This window comes from Sciurus carolinensis, chromosome 3 (assembly GCF_902686445.1).
Source record: "Sciurus carolinensis chromosome 3, mSciCar1.2, whole genome shotgun sequence".
NCBI classification, from domain to species: domain Eukaryota; kingdom Metazoa; phylum Chordata; class Mammalia; order Rodentia; family Sciuridae; genus Sciurus; species Sciurus carolinensis.
In genome coordinates, this window is record NC_062215.1 from 119,154,625 (window position 1) to 119,175,394 (window position 20,770).

The following is a 20,770-nucleotide window of genomic DNA, read 5'->3' on the forward strand; positions in this document are numbered from 1 at the left end:
AGATACTTCACAGAAGAAGATCTACAAGCAATCAAGATATATGAAAAAATGTTCAACATCTCTAGTAATAAGAGAAATGCAAATCAAAACCACCCTAAGATTCCATCTCACCCCAATTAGAATGGCGATCATCAAGAATACAAGCAACAATAGGTGTTGGTGAGGATGTGGGGAAAAAGGTACACTCATACATTGCTGGTGGGGATGCAAATTAGTGCAACCACTCTGGAAAGTAGTGTGGAGATTCCTTAGAAAACTTGGAATAGAACCACCATTTGACCCAGCTATTCCACTCCTTGGCCTATACCCAAAGGACTTAAAATCAGCATACCACAGAGATACAGCCACATCAATGTTCATTGCTGCTCAATTCACAATAGCCAGATTGTGGAACCAACCTAGATGTCCTTCTATTAATGAATGGATAAAGAAGCTGGTATGTACAAACAATGGAATATTACTCCACCATAAATAATAATAAAATTATGGCATTTGCAGGCAAATGGATGATATTGGAGGATATCATGCTAGGTGAGATAAGCCAATCTCAAAAAAACCAAAGGATGAATGATCTCACTGATAAGTGGATGATGATACATAATGGGGGGTGGGAGGGAAGCAAGAATGGTGGAAGGAGGGACTGTATAGAGGGAAAAGAGGGGTGGGAGGGGTGGGGGAAAAGGAAAAAAATAGCAGAATGAATCAAACACCATTACCCTATGTAAATGTTTGATTACACAAATGGTATGCCTTTACTTCATGATCAAGCAGAGAAACAAGTTGTACCCCATTTGTTTACAATAAAAAAAATATGGCTGCTTTTCAGTTGTCAAAATTGTAAAACAAGCATGTGAGAAAAATGGCGAACGTCCTTTAGCCCTCCCCTCTGCACTACATAAGCCCCTCCCACCTCAAGAACAGGGTTCTTCACCTTGAACTCCGGTAAGGCTGATTGAATTCAGGGGCAACAGAAATCCAGCTCTTGGTGAAGGAAAGAGGAAAACAACTCACCCTCCAAAAGGTCTTTACAAGCTAACACAACCGTAGATATAGGATCTACCTCTGCAGATCTTAGCAAATCTCAGAAATCCTTGGAACACAAGTTGTTTGGTCCCTGAAGTCCCACTCAATTATGTTCATGTTTCCCACATCTCTCATCCCTCCTTCTAGCTATCCCCATCTGACTCTGTTCTGCAAAGGACCCCACACACAGGGATTCTTCAGGCCCCTGAAGGCCCCATGACTGCCCAGGCAGGGCCCCTACCTGCATCACACACAGTGTTGCTCCCTGTTACAAAGTTGGAACCTTGGGGACAAGCACAGCTGTATCCTCCAGGTCTCAGCAGACAGAGGTGGCTACAGATCTGCTTGCAAGGGTTGGAGACTGGAAAGCAGATGAGAAGAGCAGTTAGGTCATGATAGGAGAATGAATACTCCAACCCAGGCTATGCCCAACAGCTGGGTGTGGTTCTACAGCATCCCAGCATCTCTAGCACTATGAGTTACCTGGATACTCACCTCCATTCACACTAGCACCCCACCAACGTGGCACAGACACCTCACCCCCACCGGGCCCTCCACCCCATCTCTGTACCACTTGCACTGTCTATTGGCACCACTTATCTCCTCTATTGCCCTGGCAGGTTTGGAAAGAGAGTATCTATCTGATTCATGGTCTAACCTCCAAATATAATCAGTGCTAAGCAACTTGAGATGGTTCCAAAGACCAACAAGACACTAGTATTATACCATATTTGTCTTTACCCAGATCTGGGCAGGTCATAATATATATTATATCCAAAGCATATACTAGATGAGATTCCCACCCCAAACCTCCAAGAAGAACTTTCTTCTGGGCTTCATTTTACTGAATAGAGGCAAAAAGATCTTGAGTTCCACCACTGATTCACATACAAGGATCAAAGGAAGTCCCCTGTCAGAATTCCACCTGGAACTAGGCATAGTGACCGCAGGCCCAGATCAGACAGACACTGAGCTTTGAGTTGGATAAAACTAATCATTTCTGTTCCTGAGGAGAGAACCTGAAGTGCAGAACCTAGTAAAAGCTATTTATTATCCTTTTCTCATCTCAAAACTTTCCTCTCCCCTTTATCTTGCTCTGTACAATGCTGAAAACTGAACTAAAACACAGATAACCTGGGAAGGCAGGACCCACAGCCAAGGAGCCAAGAAAGAGGGGAGGAGGTAGAAATGCACATGACCAACAGTTTTAAATTAAGGCTCATGTATCATCTCGGGATAATCTGAGCAGTGTGGTCCAGTCACTTTAAGAGTGGACAACCCAAAAAAACAAAGGCCAAATGTTTTCTCTGATTAAGTGGATGCTGATACATAATGGGGGTGGGTAAGGGAAGAATGGAGGAACTTTGGATTGAGCAGAGGGGAATGAGGAGAGGGGAGGGGGCAGAGGTGGGGAAAGATGGTGGAATGCATGATTACACGAATGGTGTGACTCTACATCACGTACAACCAGAGAAATGAAAAGTTGTACTCCACTTGTGTACAATGAATCAAAATGCATTCTTCTGTCATGTGTAACTAAACAGAACAAAAAAACTGATATAAATTTTTTTTAAAAGTGAATCAAACTGATATTCACAAAATCCATTTTGTGACTTCTTAACTTCTTAACTTCTGATGTCTACTGGATCTGTAGCCCAGAAGTACATATCCATAATGCCAAACAAGGAGGACTGAAATATTTTTACACTGATTATTTTCTACTGCTAGTGGTTTGTACAATTTCCTTTGACTTCCAATATTTTTTCTTTGGTCAAAATGGTTCATTCACCCACCACACCCCCATATACGTCTTTAATGCACCAAGAGAGCAGCCTATTCTTACCCACTGCCCCTTGCCAATACTATGGCCATTCTTTTAAATGAGATTTCCAGATAACAAGGAGCATTTTATTCCAAGGTTGGTGATTACCTGACCGATTATATCTGAGTTGATGAAAGATCCGAACTTGAGTGAGCCAAGGGTTCACAACCAGCATTTTCTCTTTCTGTCCTTGCCCAAATTTATTTTGTTTCCACACTTCTCCTTTCTCCTTAGATACCCAGTATAACTGGTCTTCAAAGATGTCCAGACTGAAAGGCTTCATTGCTGCTTATGATGGCAATGGCAGAAAACAAAACAGGTGATTAAAAAGACATGACCCAGCACAACTTCTAAGCCTGATGATATTCAGATTGAATTAGTACCAAATACAATGCCTGGAAACTCCTGGAACATTCAGGCAGATTTTCTGCATAGGTAACCCTGAAAGTGCTGCACTGGGAGATCAAGGTGACAGAAATTAAATGAGATTAATGCATGCTGCCTGACACCAATCACAGGGCACTAGCTCACTTTCAAGTTGCTGATTTGATTTCATCTTTGGAAAATAATTTATAGAGCAGAGATTTCATTTTTTCCTTTGAACATAAGAACACCACGGGTCAGATAGGGAAAATGTGATCTGTCCTGTACCACTGCAGCTCTGCAGAGTCTGGATAAGAAAACAAAATGCTCCTTTTCTTCTAGATGTTTCCAGTAATGAACAATGAACAATCTCACATGACAAATATGAAAAAGTCTAGAAGTGATCAGACATGGATTGATATGGGTGCTCATGAACACTGCCTCAGGGCAAGCTCACAGAAATCTCAGGTATTTCAATATCTGCACCTGAGAAGCATTTCTTAAAATTATGTAAAAGGAGCAAAGAAGAATTAAATTACTGCTAGTTGATTCATTTGCATTTAATTTAGCAGCTGGGAGTTGATGGGCACATATCTAAGAAATTATATAAACCATTTCCTAAGATCAGGGTTCCTTCTTGAGAAAATGGGCAAAGAGACTAGAACTATGTTAATTATTTTATATCTTAAATCCAACTCATTTCTAACCTCTATTTGTAATGATTCTCCTATCAGTTCCATCATATTTGATGGTTTCAATGACATCCTCCTTGGAGTCACTCCAATAGATCCGGTCATTGTTCAAATAGTCAATAGAAAGGCCAGTTGGCCAGCCAAGGTCCTCGGAAACCAAGATACTGCGATGCTCCCCGTTCATCCAGGCAGACTCGATTTTAGATTCTTTCCCCTGGTCAGTCCAGTACATGAGCCTGTAACAGAAGTTTTCTTCATTGTAGCCGCTTCCCTAGTGGTTTCCCTACTAGCACAGAGCATGAAGCATTACCAAGAGAGCAATCAACAGTTTTTCACAGAGACCTAGGTGCTAAGTGAAAATATTTTTATACTTTTCAGTAAAGTCTTCAGTAGATAAGGAACTTCTCTTTGCTCTTAAGGTACTACATATGCAAGACACAAGAAGGAAAGACTAATGTTGAGGACAAGTCCACATCACAGGTTTATCTTATCAGGCAAGCATTTTTCAAGTGTCACTGCTAAATTTCTATAGGCATGATTTAACACTGAATGTAACAAAATGAAAGTCATGATAGCTTGTAGTGTTTCATATACAGTTATTGGAGTATCTATGAGGGGTCATACTGGTCTTGTCCAAATATGGGAAGTGTTTGGGGCTATTCAAAAAAAAATGTTTTTTAAGTTACTACTCTGAGGCTAAATTAAATAAGTAAACATCAATTGATCTATTCCCAAATAAATGTCTTGAAATGCAGAGAAAAATGACAAAACTGGTTCTCATGCTGAGATGATGTTCATATAAACCATAAATTGGAACATTTCTATAAATCAATAATACATATTTATACATGTGTTATTTTATGCACTTGCATATTTGGAGAAATAAATGTTTAATTATGTTCAGTGAAATATAACCAAATCCCCAGCTGAATGTCAAAGAATGGGTTACTTTTCAAAATAGTCAAATGAAAGGAAAAACAACTCCTACTAAACCTTTGATTAAGGAAGTAAAGAACCCAAACTGCAAAGAATTTTAAAGTTTGGACAAGGAATTCATATAACCAGAAAGGTTCTTAGGTATATTCTCAAAGAAATCTCTCCCTCAGAAATGATTGGTCCTATCTGATCCCAGGGCATATTATAATTCTTTAAACAGTCATAAATTCCATTCTAAAATATCAGAGGACAGTTTCAGTGCAATTGGAAAAAAAAAATCTTTAAAGACGTGTAATTTTATGAAAACCCAGTGGAGAATATCCCAAACATAAAAGATTCCTTCAAGTACTCACCCTAGTTTGGGATTCACAACAATCGCAGCTGGTTGATCCAGCTGGGTGGTAATCAGCCACTTTCTGTACCTTCCATCAAGCTTTGCCACCTCAATTCGTTGGTTCTTGGCATCAGACCAGTAAATGTGCCTAAATTCAGAAGGACAAAGAAAAACAAGGGAAAAATCTAGACTGATTATTTCTGGGGAAGAGGTTTGAAGATGAGAAAATTTAGTTTGGCAGCTCTGGCCAACAAGATAGCTCCTGAGATACTGAAACTGTATTCAGAGCATAGAGCCCCTCTCTCAGGAATGCCCTAATCTTTTCAGAGAAGGGGGCATCTTTGGAAAGTTACACATGGAAGAATGATTGGCCAAAGCAGCTGAATCAGCGAGGATCAGTAATTGCAGCAGATGCCAGAGGTCAGGCTGATCTCACATTGGGCATTTTTCTAAGACATGTGCTTCAGGTAGAAGTCATAAGGCATAAGTCTGGCTGCCCATTAGTCTATTTCCTCCTCAGCAAAGAGCCCCTGTTGGAATCAATAGGAATCTGGCATCAGCTCCAAAGATGAGTGGAAATAGCATTTCAAACTAACCAAGTCAGCAAGGCCACCCTGACCTTATTTCCACTTCTAAGGTTGTGGGTGTCAGTAGCTTACAGGCAAAAAGAGCTGCCACAATTTCTTAATTCCCTCATTCATTAAGGCTGAGAAACAGGTAACACTTCAAACAAGAGGATCTGCTATTGCCTGGTTGGTTTTCCAAAGAAGTGTTAAATGTCTAGAGTTTCAAGCTTCTGACTCACTAACAGTTCTCTGAGGCCCCATTTCCTCACAGAAAATGCTGAAGTGAGTCTCCTGTAAGCCTGCGGGCGCAGTGGGGACCCAATTAACTTCTTCAGAGAAGCTCAAGTCTTCCAAGAGTACCAGAAGGGTTTGTAAAAAGGTGAGAATGAATTTACACTGCAAATGAGTCTCCATTCTCCAGGAGGGCAGTGAGCTGCTGAGGCTTTCCTCTCAAACATCTTTCCATTATTAGTTCATTTTCAAGGACACGGGTCGGGTGAGGGGGTGCTATGAATGTTCGAGCTCCTTTGCATGTTATTACTTTCCCCCACTGTCACGCTAGTGCCAGCAACCTCCTTGAAGAAGGAGTTGAATAACTTTCCCACCCTGGTTTGCATCCCATGCATCTTCCTGTGGGTTCTGACTTAGGGATCATCCAAAATGGGTGGCTCTGGTCCCTAAAAGGAATACTAGAACCAGATGGTATGATAAGGTCTAAAAGAAAATAACAGAACTGATGCCTCCTTTAACTCAAACCCAAAGATGAAGCAGGAAATTCAAATTCTCAACCAGTTCTAGAGAGTTAGCCTGCTAAAACTCAAGATGTGGTTTGTTCCTCCCCAAACAAGATAATTACCAGAGAGAAAACAGCTTAATCTCAACTGCTTTGCTTGGAGAATTGTGAGGCTATTCCCTTGCTTCACCATATGAACAGTACTGCCATAACTGAAAGAATTTTGGAATCCAGAACTCTGTCAGCAAGAAAGCTCTATTCCATATGATACAGGATCTCAACCTGGGTGCTTTCCCAAACCTTCTCATGGCGCACATAGAAAACAGGAAATGATAATGTTTACATGACACACTGGGGTAAGCAGAGGAGGTTGCTGGGGCTAGGACAAGCCCAGGTACTGCCAAGTGACACCAACAGCTGAGCACACCCATTCCTGGCCCCAAACTGAGTCATATGCCAATGTGAGCAGCAGAGAGCTCTAGGCAGGAAGACAGAACATGCAAGAAGGAGATGTGTGGCAAATTTACCTTCCAACCCAGTCCACTGCTAGTCCATCTGGCTGCATTATGTATTTCAGGCCCAGGTCAACTTCCTCAATGATATTATTGCTGCCAGATTCGAAGTTGGGGATGTAGGCACGTCTGATAGCACCAAACTTAGAGCCCTGCGCCAGTATAGTGTAATACACAACACCTACAAGGAAGACACATGCCAGTCTCATATGAAGAACATCAAGTAAGAGAGGAAATGGGGTCTAATCAGCATCTCTACTTCCCTTTGTTTTTATAATATTAATAATTCAATTACATCAATATGATTCAACCTCAAAAACCTATCATATTTGAGCCATTTGCTACAAATATCTCAAGACAACTTATTAATATTTTCCTAGTCATCTCTATTTGAGGGTAACTCATTAAAATATTGATCTAGAATCTATCTGTTCTCAGGTCTAGTTTCCAAAACAGAATTATTAAAAAACCAGGTAGGATTGTTGAGAATTTAAAGTCATATGCAGTATCAGTGGCAATATAAGAGCAATGAAGATGAGAAGTCCTTCTTTATGTATAGATGAAAGGACAATATACAGCAAGTATTTTAAAAGCACAGGAAGACTGACTTTTAAAGCATATATTGATGATCTACTGCTTTCTGGATACAAACCTTTCTTGAAAAACTTATTGTTTGTTTGCATGAAATACAACAATATTACATGTGGAAATACAACAATAATAAATCTTACATTGATGTAGATACTAATATTTTTCAAAGCATTTTGTATCAACTATCTAATTCAACCTTCAAAATAAGTCTCAGAGGTAGGTAGAAAGAATAAGACGACTACTCTTATTTTACAGATACCAAATCGAGATCCAGAGAATGGTTATAATTGTTCGAAGTTATAAATGAGGAAGACAAGGAGAGAAGATGAGCCATAGGTACAGAGAAGACCAGTTTTCTGACTCTTACCCATTACCACCTCCCATATAAGGCCATGAGAGGCCCAATGGTAGGCTTTATAGTTTCTTTTCTCCTGCACCAACTAAGCTTTTCAAATACCCACCACATACACTGTGCTAGATGTTAGTTAGGTTGGGAGCTAGGCATAAATAAATGAATGAACTCTCTGTCTCCAGAAGCACATAGTTAGGGCATAGGGAGAAAAATATGTGCACCACTAGCTATGTAGCTCAGTGTCACAGGTGCTTTGGTCGAAGCACATATACAATGCTGCAGGCTCATGGGTGCACTCACACAACTTCACCAGGAGGAATTACAATGTCCCAGAGGACATGGCATTGAAACTTTGAGGTCTTAGTAGAAATTTCCCAAGTGCACAATTTTAGGAAAGAATGGGAGCTGCACCAGGAAAGACAAAGTAAGAGATAAGGAGATTTGGGGGAAGGTTTGAAGCAAAGTTGGGAAAAGTTGGCAGGAACTCAAGCCCACAGTAAGGCATCCAGAGCTTTCTTCCACTTGTGCAACAAAATCCACTTGTTGAAAAACAAATTCCCCCCAATTCAACATCTAAATATTTAATAAAATCAATTATTATCAGTGACAGATGACATAGTTTATACTCACTGAGACCTATGCCCTCGGGATCCCAGTCATAATCGATAGTTTGGATATGTTCCTCCTCTTCAAGATACTCTGAGAACTTCTCAGATGACATATTGTATTTTCGGATTCGAACATTCTCAGGCAGCAGCAACAATGGAGGGTTACCTGCAAACAGAGGCTACTTTGTTTGAATTCAACCTGAACTGTTAAAATATAAAGTAGGATATAAAAGGCATTCCCTCCCCGCTTTAAAAAACATGATGTAGAACTGCAAGAACGGGATCCTACTTAGAATAAGTTACACTCCTTGTATGTATAATACGTCAAAATACACTTTACTGACATGTATATCTAAAAAGAACAAATAACAAAAGAAAACAAAAAAACATGAATTTTCATAGGAATCTGACCATGTCTATTAATCAATAAAGCTGACTATACAACTGGGTTCCAAAATTCTTGACTGTGGACATTCTCATCCCCATTTCAGGTGAAAAGCTAACATCTCTGTTTAGGCATATTATCAGTTCTTCATTCTGTGTCCTCATGACAGTTTAGAGCAAGATGAGGCTGTGACTGCTACAGAGAGCCCTCATTTTCAGTGAATTTATTTTCTTTATTTGCTGACATTAAGACAGACAAGATTATAGACATTCAGTCTCACAGAAGGGATATAACATTCACAGCCTCACCAAAAGTTTACCAGGAACTTCTTGTTTCTCACTCTTTACTGACAGATTTTATGATTCTTTTAGCAGGTAATCATCTCTGTGACCCAGTTTAGCTTCTAGCTAGTGAGGAAAAAAAGCAGCTTGTTTTTGATTAAAAAAAAAAAAAATCACCTACAGCAGTTTTCAATGATGATTCATCCCAAGATGCTTGTCTAGAATTTCAAAAATTTAATCTACTTGCATAATGTCAATCAAATGCAATTTAAGTAACTTCTAAAAGTTCATTTTATATATTTCCTCCATCCTGACATTATGTTTTATATGAATATTCTAACTTATTTCAGTGATCTCCTTAGTTAAAAGATTTAAACAGCTTAAAGTTTGCTGCTTAATTACCAGACCAACTGTTTAAATGCCATCACTGTGGTTTTCATTCACTGTCAAAAACGTTTGGAGGATAAGATACTTACATATTTTGTCCTATTTAAGTCAAACATATGCTTTAAAAGCCTAATTTATGTGAATATATCAAATATCCATTTGCCCAGAATTAACAAAATGAAAGGACAAGTTTCTTAAACTCTACTAAACATTTTAAATCCAAAATAAAGGCACAGACCCCTTAACTGGGATTTAGATCAGATGTCTGAAATTTGGTGTATAAAACCTCTGACTTATATTCCTTCTTTTTTGTCACTGCAGTCTGGTACTTATTACTGCTTTCCACCTGGCCTGATTCTCTAATACTGGCATTAACCTAAAATATAAACTAATGATTGTGTTATGAATGCAACAGACTCCTTCTCTCTGTTACCAATAGTCCATGAACAATTACAAAGGGTTGGGCAGCAGAGTGTCTCTGGACTTGCCCCCAGTTCAATGTTTTTTGTGCTCATCTTAGATTCCATGGCCTCAGACATTTTGTCCCCTTTTTGAAATTTTTATATTAAGGTAGACAAGAGGCTAAATCCAGAATTATAAACAACACCTGACTCTTGTTTTAATCCTATGTGTTTGTAGGAGATTATAGTCAGCATTTAAAACTGACAGGAAAAGAGAGAGAGTAGGGGACAGAGACTGGGAAGCTGTTGGAAGAGAAGTATCTGTTCAGTTAACAGGAAGACTGAGAGTCAAAAGTTCATCTCCTGGTACAAGGCAGTCATTGGCATTGACTTCCCCCAACAATGACAGATGTGACGTGAGCCCAGCATACCGTCAGCTGCACACCGTTCTCCATAGCGGGCACTCATCGACCTGAAGCCATCCGCACAGAAACATTCATAACTTCCCTTGGTGTTTTGACAGTTCTGGGGACAGACCCCAAATTGCTCACATTCGTTGATATCTGCAGGCAAAATAAAACCATGTGTGCAACATCTGTTCCCATCCATTCCTTAGAGACCCTGTTTTTGTTTAAAATCATATTCGCAGGTAACAAGAACCAAGAAAAGTACAGATGAAAATTAAGCAATGATACATTTGAGGGCCACTTATTAAGTTTCAGATGCTGTTTCACATGTTTTTCATGTTTTTGTTTTGTTTTGTTTTGTTTTACTAACTTAATATATTTTTTAAAACTTTATGAAGTATGGACTACTACCATTAAGCACAAAGTCCCAAAGCTGGTCAGCAAGGAAGATAGGATTTAATCGAAGCAGTGTTGCTTCATAATACAGCAGAGCAAATCTTCACCCAGAAAGCATCTGAAGTGTTGTTGTTGGTATCACTTCCCTTCTGCCAACTTGCTTCAGGAACAAGAGTCATCAATTTGGTTTTTCAATTGAGTTCTTAAGCATCAGCGTGCAAAAGAACTCTTACCATCATTTAAGTATGACACACGAATTAAACACAGCAAATTCACATAATAAAAGACACCTAGAATCATACTCATCACTGATATTTTTGATAGCTTCTTTCAACTCCACACCTTAAAACTCATTCATGCCTCACCTACATAGGTGTGTTGGACTTAAGATGAAGACAGTTAGCCTGGTGTTCGTCTTTAGCTGTTTTCACACACTGAGATAATAAGCAACCACCAACAAGGTCTATACCATTCACCTTGATCTCACAGACATTTCGAACACACACGAGCTTCAAGACACTTTGCTAGGCATGCAGGAAAGAAAAGCAATTGGCATTCTTGGGTATTTTGATGACCAAAAACCATGAGTTTAGCCCCATTAAGGAAATAAAATAGTGGTTTAATAAAAGGAAATGGCCAGAAAGCCAAAAAAGTATGAGAGTCTCTTTACAAGGATTGAAGGAAATATACTCTACCTTGACAGGAGTTTCTGTCCAAAATACCAGCTTTGAACCCAGTTCTACAGGAACAGATAAATCCTCCTTCACTTAACTGGGTACAATTCTGTTCACACAGATTTTCAGCACATGTTCTTTCTCTTCCCATATCTGAAAAATGAAATCCAGCTTTACAAATGGAAGGCACAAGCCAAACCAGCCCCAACTGAACAGTCAAGTGTTGTATCAGAGGAAACAGCTGTACAGCATCTTGAGAGGACCCCTTTCCAGAAGCCCCCAGAAGACAGGGTGCATCTTTATTCTAATTTCTGGGAACAGCCTGAATGCCATTCACACACATGTATGTAATGTTAGCACCTGGAGGTGATTTTCCCCTTTCACAAGGCCTTGCCAGGCTCACCCCTCAGCCCAATCCTGGACCCCAAAACTATGAAGCCAGGGACTCTGCAACTACTGCCACCTCCTCTGCTATCTCTCATCCTATTCTACACAGCATCTTATATCTAGATAGATAGATAGACAGGGGACACTGATTCAGGTTAGAACAAAACTGCAAATAGAGGGATATAATAAAGTTGTAAGATTACAATTTGCCAAATATTGACCAATTCATTACGCACACATCAAGTGTTGACCAGGGTACAATGCATAGTCATGTCATACATGATATTTGAACCATAATTAGTACATGGAAGGGAACTTTACAATATGGATGTACATATCAAGGTTTTAAAAAATATTCATACTTTACTGGGGATGCAGCTTAGTAGTAGAGTACTTGCCTAGCATGTGCAAGGCCTATACTTCAGCACTACCACATAAAATAAATAAATAAAAGTAAAGATAGTTCACTCTTTTACCCAGTTAGTCCACATTAATGAATTTCCCCCAGGAAGGAATAAAACATGATTTATGTTTAAGGATCACAACATTACAGTAAAAAAATATGTTGAAAACAACTTGAATATCTATTCAACAGTAGGGAATATATTATGTTATAGTGTATTGTATCAAATCTAAGATATCCCGGATGCACCATTGTTTTATGTAACATTAAAATAGAAGAAGTCTGGAACTTACACCACAGCATGTTATCAACTGTAAGATGCACCTTGATTTCAGAGATGTTAAAAGTAAAAATAAGTGTACATCTTAGAAGCAATGAGTTATGATTATTTACATGATTGATTTTTATGTAGTCATTAAAATTCAAGGCTTCAAATGATACTCTGACATAGGAAATATCCATAATAAAATGGAGAAAAAGATTGTAAAACTAATATAGAATATTCTTTAAATTTGTTAAATATGAAAATATATATGTGCACATATATGTGCAAAAAAAGATAGCAAAAGTTTACCAAACTTTAAGAGTATGATCTCTTAGTAATGGGATTCAAATGATTTCTACATTTTCTTTTTGGTACTAAACCCAGGACCTTGCACATGCTAAGGACATGCTCTACCACTGAGCCACACCCCAAACCCTACTCTTAATTATTCATGTGTTTCCTAGATTTTATAACTTTCATAGTTAAATCAACCAATACTGTATTTTCATTGAGCCTATGTGAATGGCTCATGTTGTCCCTGCTATTCCAGGGTCCAGATGCTCCCGGATGGACTTTTCACAGTTCAGACTCTACCCAAGTACTTCATTGCTCATTGTTGCCATAGTGCTGTCTCTACCAATATCTGTCCCTGGCATCTGGCTTTCATCCTTGTCATTCTTATCAGTGTACCTCTTTCATCCTCAGTCTCCATCTACCCACAAACCTCAGTCTTACAGAGAAGCTGGCAAGGATGAACATAGATAAAGGAGTGGGGCATGGTATTTATCTCCATAAAGGAGTCAAGCTGCCTCTACCTGTCAAAGGAAAGGCCTGTGGGTCACAGGCTTCTGAATATTTTAGCCAAAGGAACTGTGGAATCTCCTGGTTCAGTTCCTTCAAATCACAATAGATTTATCTTTCTGTCCTCCACAGTATGCAAAAAGAGGATCTTAGCCACATCTCAGGGTCCCTTAGGGTACAATGACTATAATAGTTTATATAATATGAATAGACTAAAACCACTGAATTTTAAGAAAAGAAAAATAGCCACAAAATAAAGCACAGTGACTCCCCAGTACCCCTCCCAAAGAAAAAGCACAATGGCATTTGATGGAATGTTGCCCCTGAAGTATGTACTTCACACCCTATGTACAAAAGCTTTACAGTAAAGATCCATTCTGATATCATAACAACTCCACATTGTTAAATATATCGATTCATATTTTCTATTCTTCTTGAGCCACTCTCAGTGTTTTGTGTCTAAGAATTTGTCCACTTCACATAAGCTGTCTAGCTGGTTGCCACGGTTGTTCATAGCATTATTCTCTTATGATCTTTCCAATTTCTGTAGGACTAGTAGTCATGTCCCATTCATATTACTAAATGCATGACAATTATTATTGGATATCCTCTCTGGGACTCATGTGTATGATCAGGCTTTGTAATCTTCTCCCAGCCCCAATATCTATATGTGATTAGGATTTCTGGGATGCAAAGGTTCTGGGTCTAGTGTTTACCTAGACTCCTCAACAAGATCAGAAATCACATGGAATTGTGGGTTTCCTCCTCGAATTTGAGGATTTTTCTATAACTTCATTCTAAATGTGACTTGCAGTTTGACCTGAGTTCAAATCTTGACACAATCTCTTAATAACAGTGAGACATGACCAATTTATTTAATGTCTAAGCTGGTTTCTTCATTTGCATATTTTTAAAAAGGAAAATAGAGCTGGGAATGTAGCTTGGTGGTGGAGTGTGTACCTACGATGAGTGAGACCCCGAGTTTAATCCCCAGTACTGGAAAAAAAAATGGGGGGTGGATAATATCCAACTCCTAAGAGTGTTACAAGAATGAAATGAGATAACTTTTGTAGGATATTTAGCATAAAATCTTGGTACAGGATAAATACTCAGTAACAAGGAGCTATGAGCTTGACTGCAGGTTGAAGCACAAAGTAAATTCAAGAGAAGTATGTGGTTATCACCCACTTTAAGTTAGTGTATGCTGTAATTAGATGAAACTAAGTTAGCACAATGAAGTACAAAAATACGGTTAACTTACTGCAGCCTGTTTCGTCTGAACGGTCACCGCAATCATCAACATCATCACATACATATTGTTGAGAAATGCAATTTCCGTTGCTGCACTTAAATTCATTTTCTGTACAAGGTTTAGGGGTTGGTTTTCTACCTGTGATTTAAGAACAAGTTAAACAAGTTAAAGTTAAAATGTCTTCTGTGAAAAAAGATGTTTCCCTCTGTGGCAAAGACAGTTATTGCTCACCAAATAATACACACTTCCCTACAGTTTCAGGTCTTCCTCTCATCCAGTTTGGGACCATGTCCATGGGACTAGTTCTAGCCAGTGGTGAGTTGGAAGTGACATGTGTCACCTTTGAGCAGAAGGAATTAAAAGCCCATGTATCTATTGTCTCTATGCTCCTACAGCAACCTTGGAAACCATGTATGGCAGGTGGCAGAGCCAAGGGTGAAGAGCTGTACAAATTGCCTTCTCATGAATCTTCTGTTATGTTTCATCACTGAGACTTTGAAATTTGTTGGTTGCAGCAGAGTGATGAGAGAAGAAGGGTATTTTCAAAGCAAAAACCTAAAATATCTGATATTGGCTTAACAGTCAGAAGGTAAACAAAGAGGAAACTGATATTGGAGGCAGAAAAGATGGAGAGGTGTGTTCTGCAATGGAGAAGCATGCAATAAAGCTATACCACAGAAAACCTAGAAGGTAGCTTGTATGCTTACTGAACTTGACAATCTAAGGAAAGAGGTTAGAAGTCAGAATGGTAGCAACGTACACTAGTTGCCATTACCTGAATTTGGCCAGCTAGTATAAGAAAGAGAGAAGCTCAGGGGGAAATTTGTTGATTAGTAATGAAAGAAAAAAAGTCCAGAAATTTGAAGTGTTGGAAAGTTAACTAAAAGTCTGATGTTTAAAAGGTTTTAAAACACACAGTCCCAGTAAAACATCTTAGATGGATAAAATGACTATCTGTTTTTTAAGATGGCCTGAATATAAGTGACTATCAGTTGATACAAAGGTGTGTAACAGAAGGCAGGCAAAGAAATAAGGCAAATTTAAGGGCTAGGTCTCAAAAGGAACACTGAGTGAGGTCATTAAATTTTAGAACTGACTGGAAGCAAGAAGGTCAAATGCCTGCTAGTTCCTGAGAGATACTGATGACCAAAATAAACCAACATACTATGACTGACAGACTTTAAAAACACTCTTGAGTCCCCAGCCTTCTACAAATAAAAAGCAAGTTTAGAAAACTGTACCATCCCTAAGGAGGGTATATTCCCCCTTCCTTCTTCATTTGAAGAGGAAAATGGACTAGGGAAAACTGATAAAAGGTAGAACGAGATCAATAAGGAACAATGGGTATAGGAGTTCCTCTCCCAGAGCAGCTCCACCACCTGTAGGAGCCTTTCCCAGTATCTGCAGAGGGTGGCCCTATCATGTACTCTCCATGCCAATGTAGTTTTGAGAGTGAAAGCAGTGTTATTACTAATTCCTCCAGGACAACAGACAGATCAGACCTATTCCAACAGGTGCCACCATGACACATGCACGCATCATTTCAGAGTTGTGGTGTTTCAGAACTGCTAAAGACTGTGATTGCAAGGAGCCATGAATTCATTCATTCCAATGGAAGCATTTATTTCCACTATGATTCCTCTGTTCTACCACTATCTACGGTGGTAGATAAAATAAGGCTATTAGTTTATGGGTCTCCACACCAAGAGGAACCCCATCTGAAATTGATGGAGTCACTAAGGTTCATTACCCAGAGTTCCTAGGTTTCAGTTATTGAATGAGACTATGAGATTTGTCCCATAGGGAGGGATTAAGAGTGTGTGTAAGGAAGAAAAAAAAAGCATAAAGGGATATTTTATGGCACAGGGGTAAATAGTGATGAAAACAATTGGTGCTCACTAAATATCCAGACACTTCCCTGCATTTCCCAACTCACTCTGCAGGTAGATTGGGGCCAAGTGACTAGTTCTGAACAATGGACTGCAAGTGATATGTGTCACTTCCAGACCTGGGAAGTTAAAAAGCTGTATGCCCTCACCATTTCTCTCTTCTGTCTTAGCACCGAGGAAGACCATGTGCTCCTGGTGGCATAATTTTAGGATGGACACATATCTGTGATGGACAGCAGCTAAAAGTACTAAAACTCCTAAAATTCTGCTCCTTGGGAAGAATTAGTTTACTGCTACTTTTATCCCACTCTGGGAACTGATTATATGCTATAAAGTTGAATGTTGTCAAAATGCTCCCTGACACAGAGTCCCTTCTGGGATGGGGACCCTTCATGTTTCCCTCTCCCTTTTCTTACAGTTCTCTTCTCTCTCATCGGTTCCATCTCCACAGTCATCCATGCCATTGCACAGCTGGTGAGCATAAATGCAGCGATTATTATCACACCGGAAACGATGAGGCGTTTCACAGGGAACACTGACTGAAAAAAAAAATTAAATCACAAGTGAAGAGAAGATGAATGTCAATATCTAAAACTGCCACATCAGTCCAGCATAGGCTTGTTTCGTTCACTCAAGACATTTGCTCATTTGATTAAATCAATCAGCAAATACATTGTGAGTATCCAGCATACACCAAGGCACTGCACCAATTTTTGCCAAGAATTACTTGCTGTGAACGGTTGGTGCAACATTAGAAGCAGTGTTGATCATCTTTAAAAAAAGGTGTGTCGCTGCCTATCCAAAACATCATTTTACCAGCTGTGGAATTTTGGCTTGTGAAAAGTTACTTGCTAAGGACTTCTTTGAAAACTTTACATGGCTTAATATATTTTTCAAGAATCACCAAGCTAAAAACAAAATAAGAAACAGCTAGTTCTCAACAATGAAAGAGATGGCAAAAAGTGTCGGAATGCCACTGTGACAAAACAATGTATACACTCGAAATTTTCTGGGAGGGAAGGAAATACTTTGATTTATCATTTTAAAGAATCAAAGATTTGGCTAAAAATGAATCATGAGTGTAAGAAAGAGTGGAAGAGGCGAAGTGAACTTCAGAAGCCACCTGTAGCTAAGACAGACTGGGAGCTAGCTCATAAGCATTCCAGTGGGAAGGTTTCTAGGGAACCCTTCTCCTGTACCGGGAATTTTACTTACACAATGTCCTTAAATTTTAGCTTGCATCATAATCACTTAGAAGTCTTGTTTGAGCATAGACTATCAGCCCCACTGCTGGTAGGGCCTATGAATTTGCATTTTTCAGATGTTCCCAAGTGACAATGGCATTCTTAGTCCAGGAAGGACACTTCGAAAACTAACATCCTAGCTTTTCTACAATGACTAAAAGCGTGTGGCCAGTTGACTGAAGTAATTTCCATTTTCATTCATTTTGTTAAAATCAATAGTGTTCAACCAAAGAACTAAACTAAAAAGGTAAGGAGCTTTTAAAAATACACACGTCAGGCCCCATCTTTGGAGATTCTACCTCATTAGACCTGAACCAAGGCTAAGGCCAGGACATGTGAGGCCAGGACAGTCTCCCCCCATTGATTCTGCCCCATACCTGAAATTCACTGGTTGGAAACTTAAATGTGTATCACATAACAACAGGGAATCTGATGGCCTTGAATTATGACATTAAAGGGAAGTAACTATAAGGACAAAGTCTCAAAAGTTTCTAAAGTGCTCCAGGAAGTTCTAGGAATGTGGAGAGGGTATTTCAAGGGGCACTAAAAGTGGAATGGAGCAGAATGGTCACAATCTACCCCCTGCCCCTCCTCGCCTTCGAGCACAGCAGATCTGCCTCTACTTATGCACACTGAGTTTCTTCTTCTGAAGTCATTGTTTTCTAAGACCACGAAACATTTAAAACCATCAATGCTGGCCCAGTGTTCTCAGGTTAGAGAACTGAAGCAGGGAGACCACGTGATATTGCACCAATACTGATCATATGTCTTGTCCTCAAAAATTGCAAAACTGTCCCCCAGAATCACACACAGCATGTAAGAAACAGTGGATTCTGCCAGACACCACCACTTCCTCTCAGCCAGCTCTCCTCCCTCTTACAGCACAGGTGAAGTTCTTCATCGGAACCATCGCCACAGTCGTCACCGCCGTCACACGTCCAGAAGGACTGGATACAAACATGGTTTTTACACTCGAACATAGCAGCGGGGCAGTATGTACCGTTGGGAAAGCGAGTGGCTGTAGATGGGGGGTGGGGGGAGACACATTCAAATCATAAGACAAAGGAACTCACTCAGGAAGGCTTTCCCCTACTATTTCCCCCTCAGTTCTCCATTACAGCCTGCTCTTCTAATTCATCCTGCAACATCCAACTCAAGTTCTTTATACTAATCTACTCATTGCCTGAATCTTCTTTATCTGAAATGCTTTTAATCTGATTAATGATTAGTATAGTAGTTAATAAAAGAGAGACACTTTGGTAACACAGATGATTTAATATATTCTCTATTCAAGATATTGTCAGGGCTGGAGTTGGGATTCAGTGGTAGAGCACTCGCCTAGCACATGTGAGGCACTGAATTCAATCCTCAGCACCACATAAAAATGAAGGTTTTGGGTCCCCCTACACCTAAAAGAATGTGTGTGTGTATATATATATATAATATTGTCAATATATATAAAAGATATTGTCAATGAGATGCTCTTGAATACCACTGTGAAATATAGGGATATAAGGATCCAGGCTCCAGGTGAATTGATAATTACCAGTGGATGCGGAGTCTTTTAATCTAAGGAGTAATAGCTAACAGATGTCTCATCACCTGATACACATGCTCAGGTAAGCAGGACCACAAGTGTCAGGTACTTACGGCAAGTGGACTCATCAGAGGCGTCCAAACAGTCAGCTCTTCCGTCACATTTAAATGCGCCGGGCACACAGTGTCCACTGGCACACTGAAAATGTTCAGGATGGCAGGTCCTCAGCTCTGAGGAGAAAAGACTGTCATTCCTGGAGGCCTTGTCATTTTCAGACAAGTATTAGGTACGTGGAGAGTGGCAAGTGCTTTATCACATTCCTACCCAAACCCTTGAGAGTGGTGCACAGCAAACACTCAGCTGTGGCTGGCAGGTGAATAAACTCTCAAACTCACACTTGCCCAGCTCAACAGGGAGATGGATGTTTCTATCTTCCCACAATTAACTCATCTCCAGATCTTCAGCTTTTCTTCAGACAGCAGAATTCTCCAATATTCAATGTTCCCTGATTTTCCTCACACCCAACATGTGATCAGTAAAAAGCTGTAGCAATCACCTGGTGTTTAGGATTCCCCTCCCAGTATTCTAAACTCTACACAGGGTGACCTTCTGTGCAACAGTAGGAAGACCTGTGTGTGTGTGTGTGTGTGTGTGTGTGTGTGTGTGTGTGCGTGTGTGTGTGTTTACAAGGCCAAAGTAGATTTAAGACTGCTCTAAGGAATGCCTAAACTAAAATGAGACTTAAATATGGCCTCATATAGGGTTCCATGATCAAGTGGGATTCATCCCAGGGATGCAAGGTTGGCTCAACATATGGAAATAATAAGTCAATTCCAAAAAAACAAAGGCCGAATATTTTCTCTGATAAGTGGATGATGATACATAAGCAGAGGGTGAGTAAGAGAAGAACGGGGGAACTATGGATTGTGTAGAGGGAAATGAGGCAGAGAGAGACGGGGGAAGGAAAGATAGTGGAATGAGACAGACATCATTATCCTATATACATGTACAATTACATGAATGGTGTGAACCTACATTTCTGTGCAACCACAGAAATGAAAAGTTGTGCCCCATTTGTGTACAATGAATCAAAATGCAATCTATAAAAATAAAATTAAAAAAAGAAAAGTAATTTATCATATCAATAGACTTGAAGACAAGAATCACATGCTATCTCAATAGATGCAGAAAAAGCATTTGACAAAACACATAGAAAAACTAGGGATAGTAGGAACATACCTCAACATTGTAAAAACTATATATGCTAAACCCAAGGTCAACATCATTCTAAATGGAGAAAATTTGAAAGCATTCCTTCTAAGAACTGGAACAAGACAGGGATGTCCTCTTTTACCACTTCTATTCAACGTAGTCCTGGAAACTAACCAGAGCAAATTAAAGTGATATAAATAGGAAAAGAAGAACCCAGACTATCCCTATTTGCCAAAAACATGAATCTATATTTATAAGACCCAAAAACTTCACTAGAAAACTTCTAGAACTCAAAAATGAATTCAGCAAAGTAGCAG

General features: G+C 39.5%; 1 protein-coding gene across 2 annotated transcripts in view; it reads right to left on the reverse strand.

Moving 5' to 3' along the window:
• Lrp2 (LDL receptor related protein 2) overlaps positions 1-20,770 on the reverse strand; it is a 192,046-nt gene that overhangs the window by 12,570 nt on the left and 158,706 nt on the right. For both annotated transcript variants that reach the window (XM_047547019.1, XM_047547018.1), the window contains exons 60-71: positions 19,355-19,471; positions 18,585-18,722; positions 16,877-16,999; positions 14,581-14,709; positions 11,485-11,616; positions 10,418-10,549; positions 8,555-8,698; positions 6,997-7,162; positions 5,190-5,318; positions 3,916-4,136; positions 2,954-3,130; positions 1,265-1,384 (exon numbers count right to left, since the gene is read on the reverse strand). In XM_047547019.1, coding sequence (XP_047402975.1) covers positions 1,265-1,384; positions 2,954-3,130; positions 3,916-4,136; positions 5,190-5,318; positions 6,997-7,162; positions 8,555-8,698; positions 10,418-10,549; positions 11,485-11,616; positions 14,581-14,709; positions 16,877-16,999; positions 18,585-18,722; positions 19,355-19,471 — 1,728 coding nt within the window. The remainder of the gene's footprint in view (positions 1-1,264; positions 1,385-2,953; positions 3,131-3,915; positions 4,137-5,189; positions 5,319-6,996; positions 7,163-8,554; positions 8,699-10,417; positions 10,550-11,484; positions 11,617-14,580; positions 14,710-16,876; positions 17,000-18,584; positions 18,723-19,354; positions 19,472-20,770) is intronic.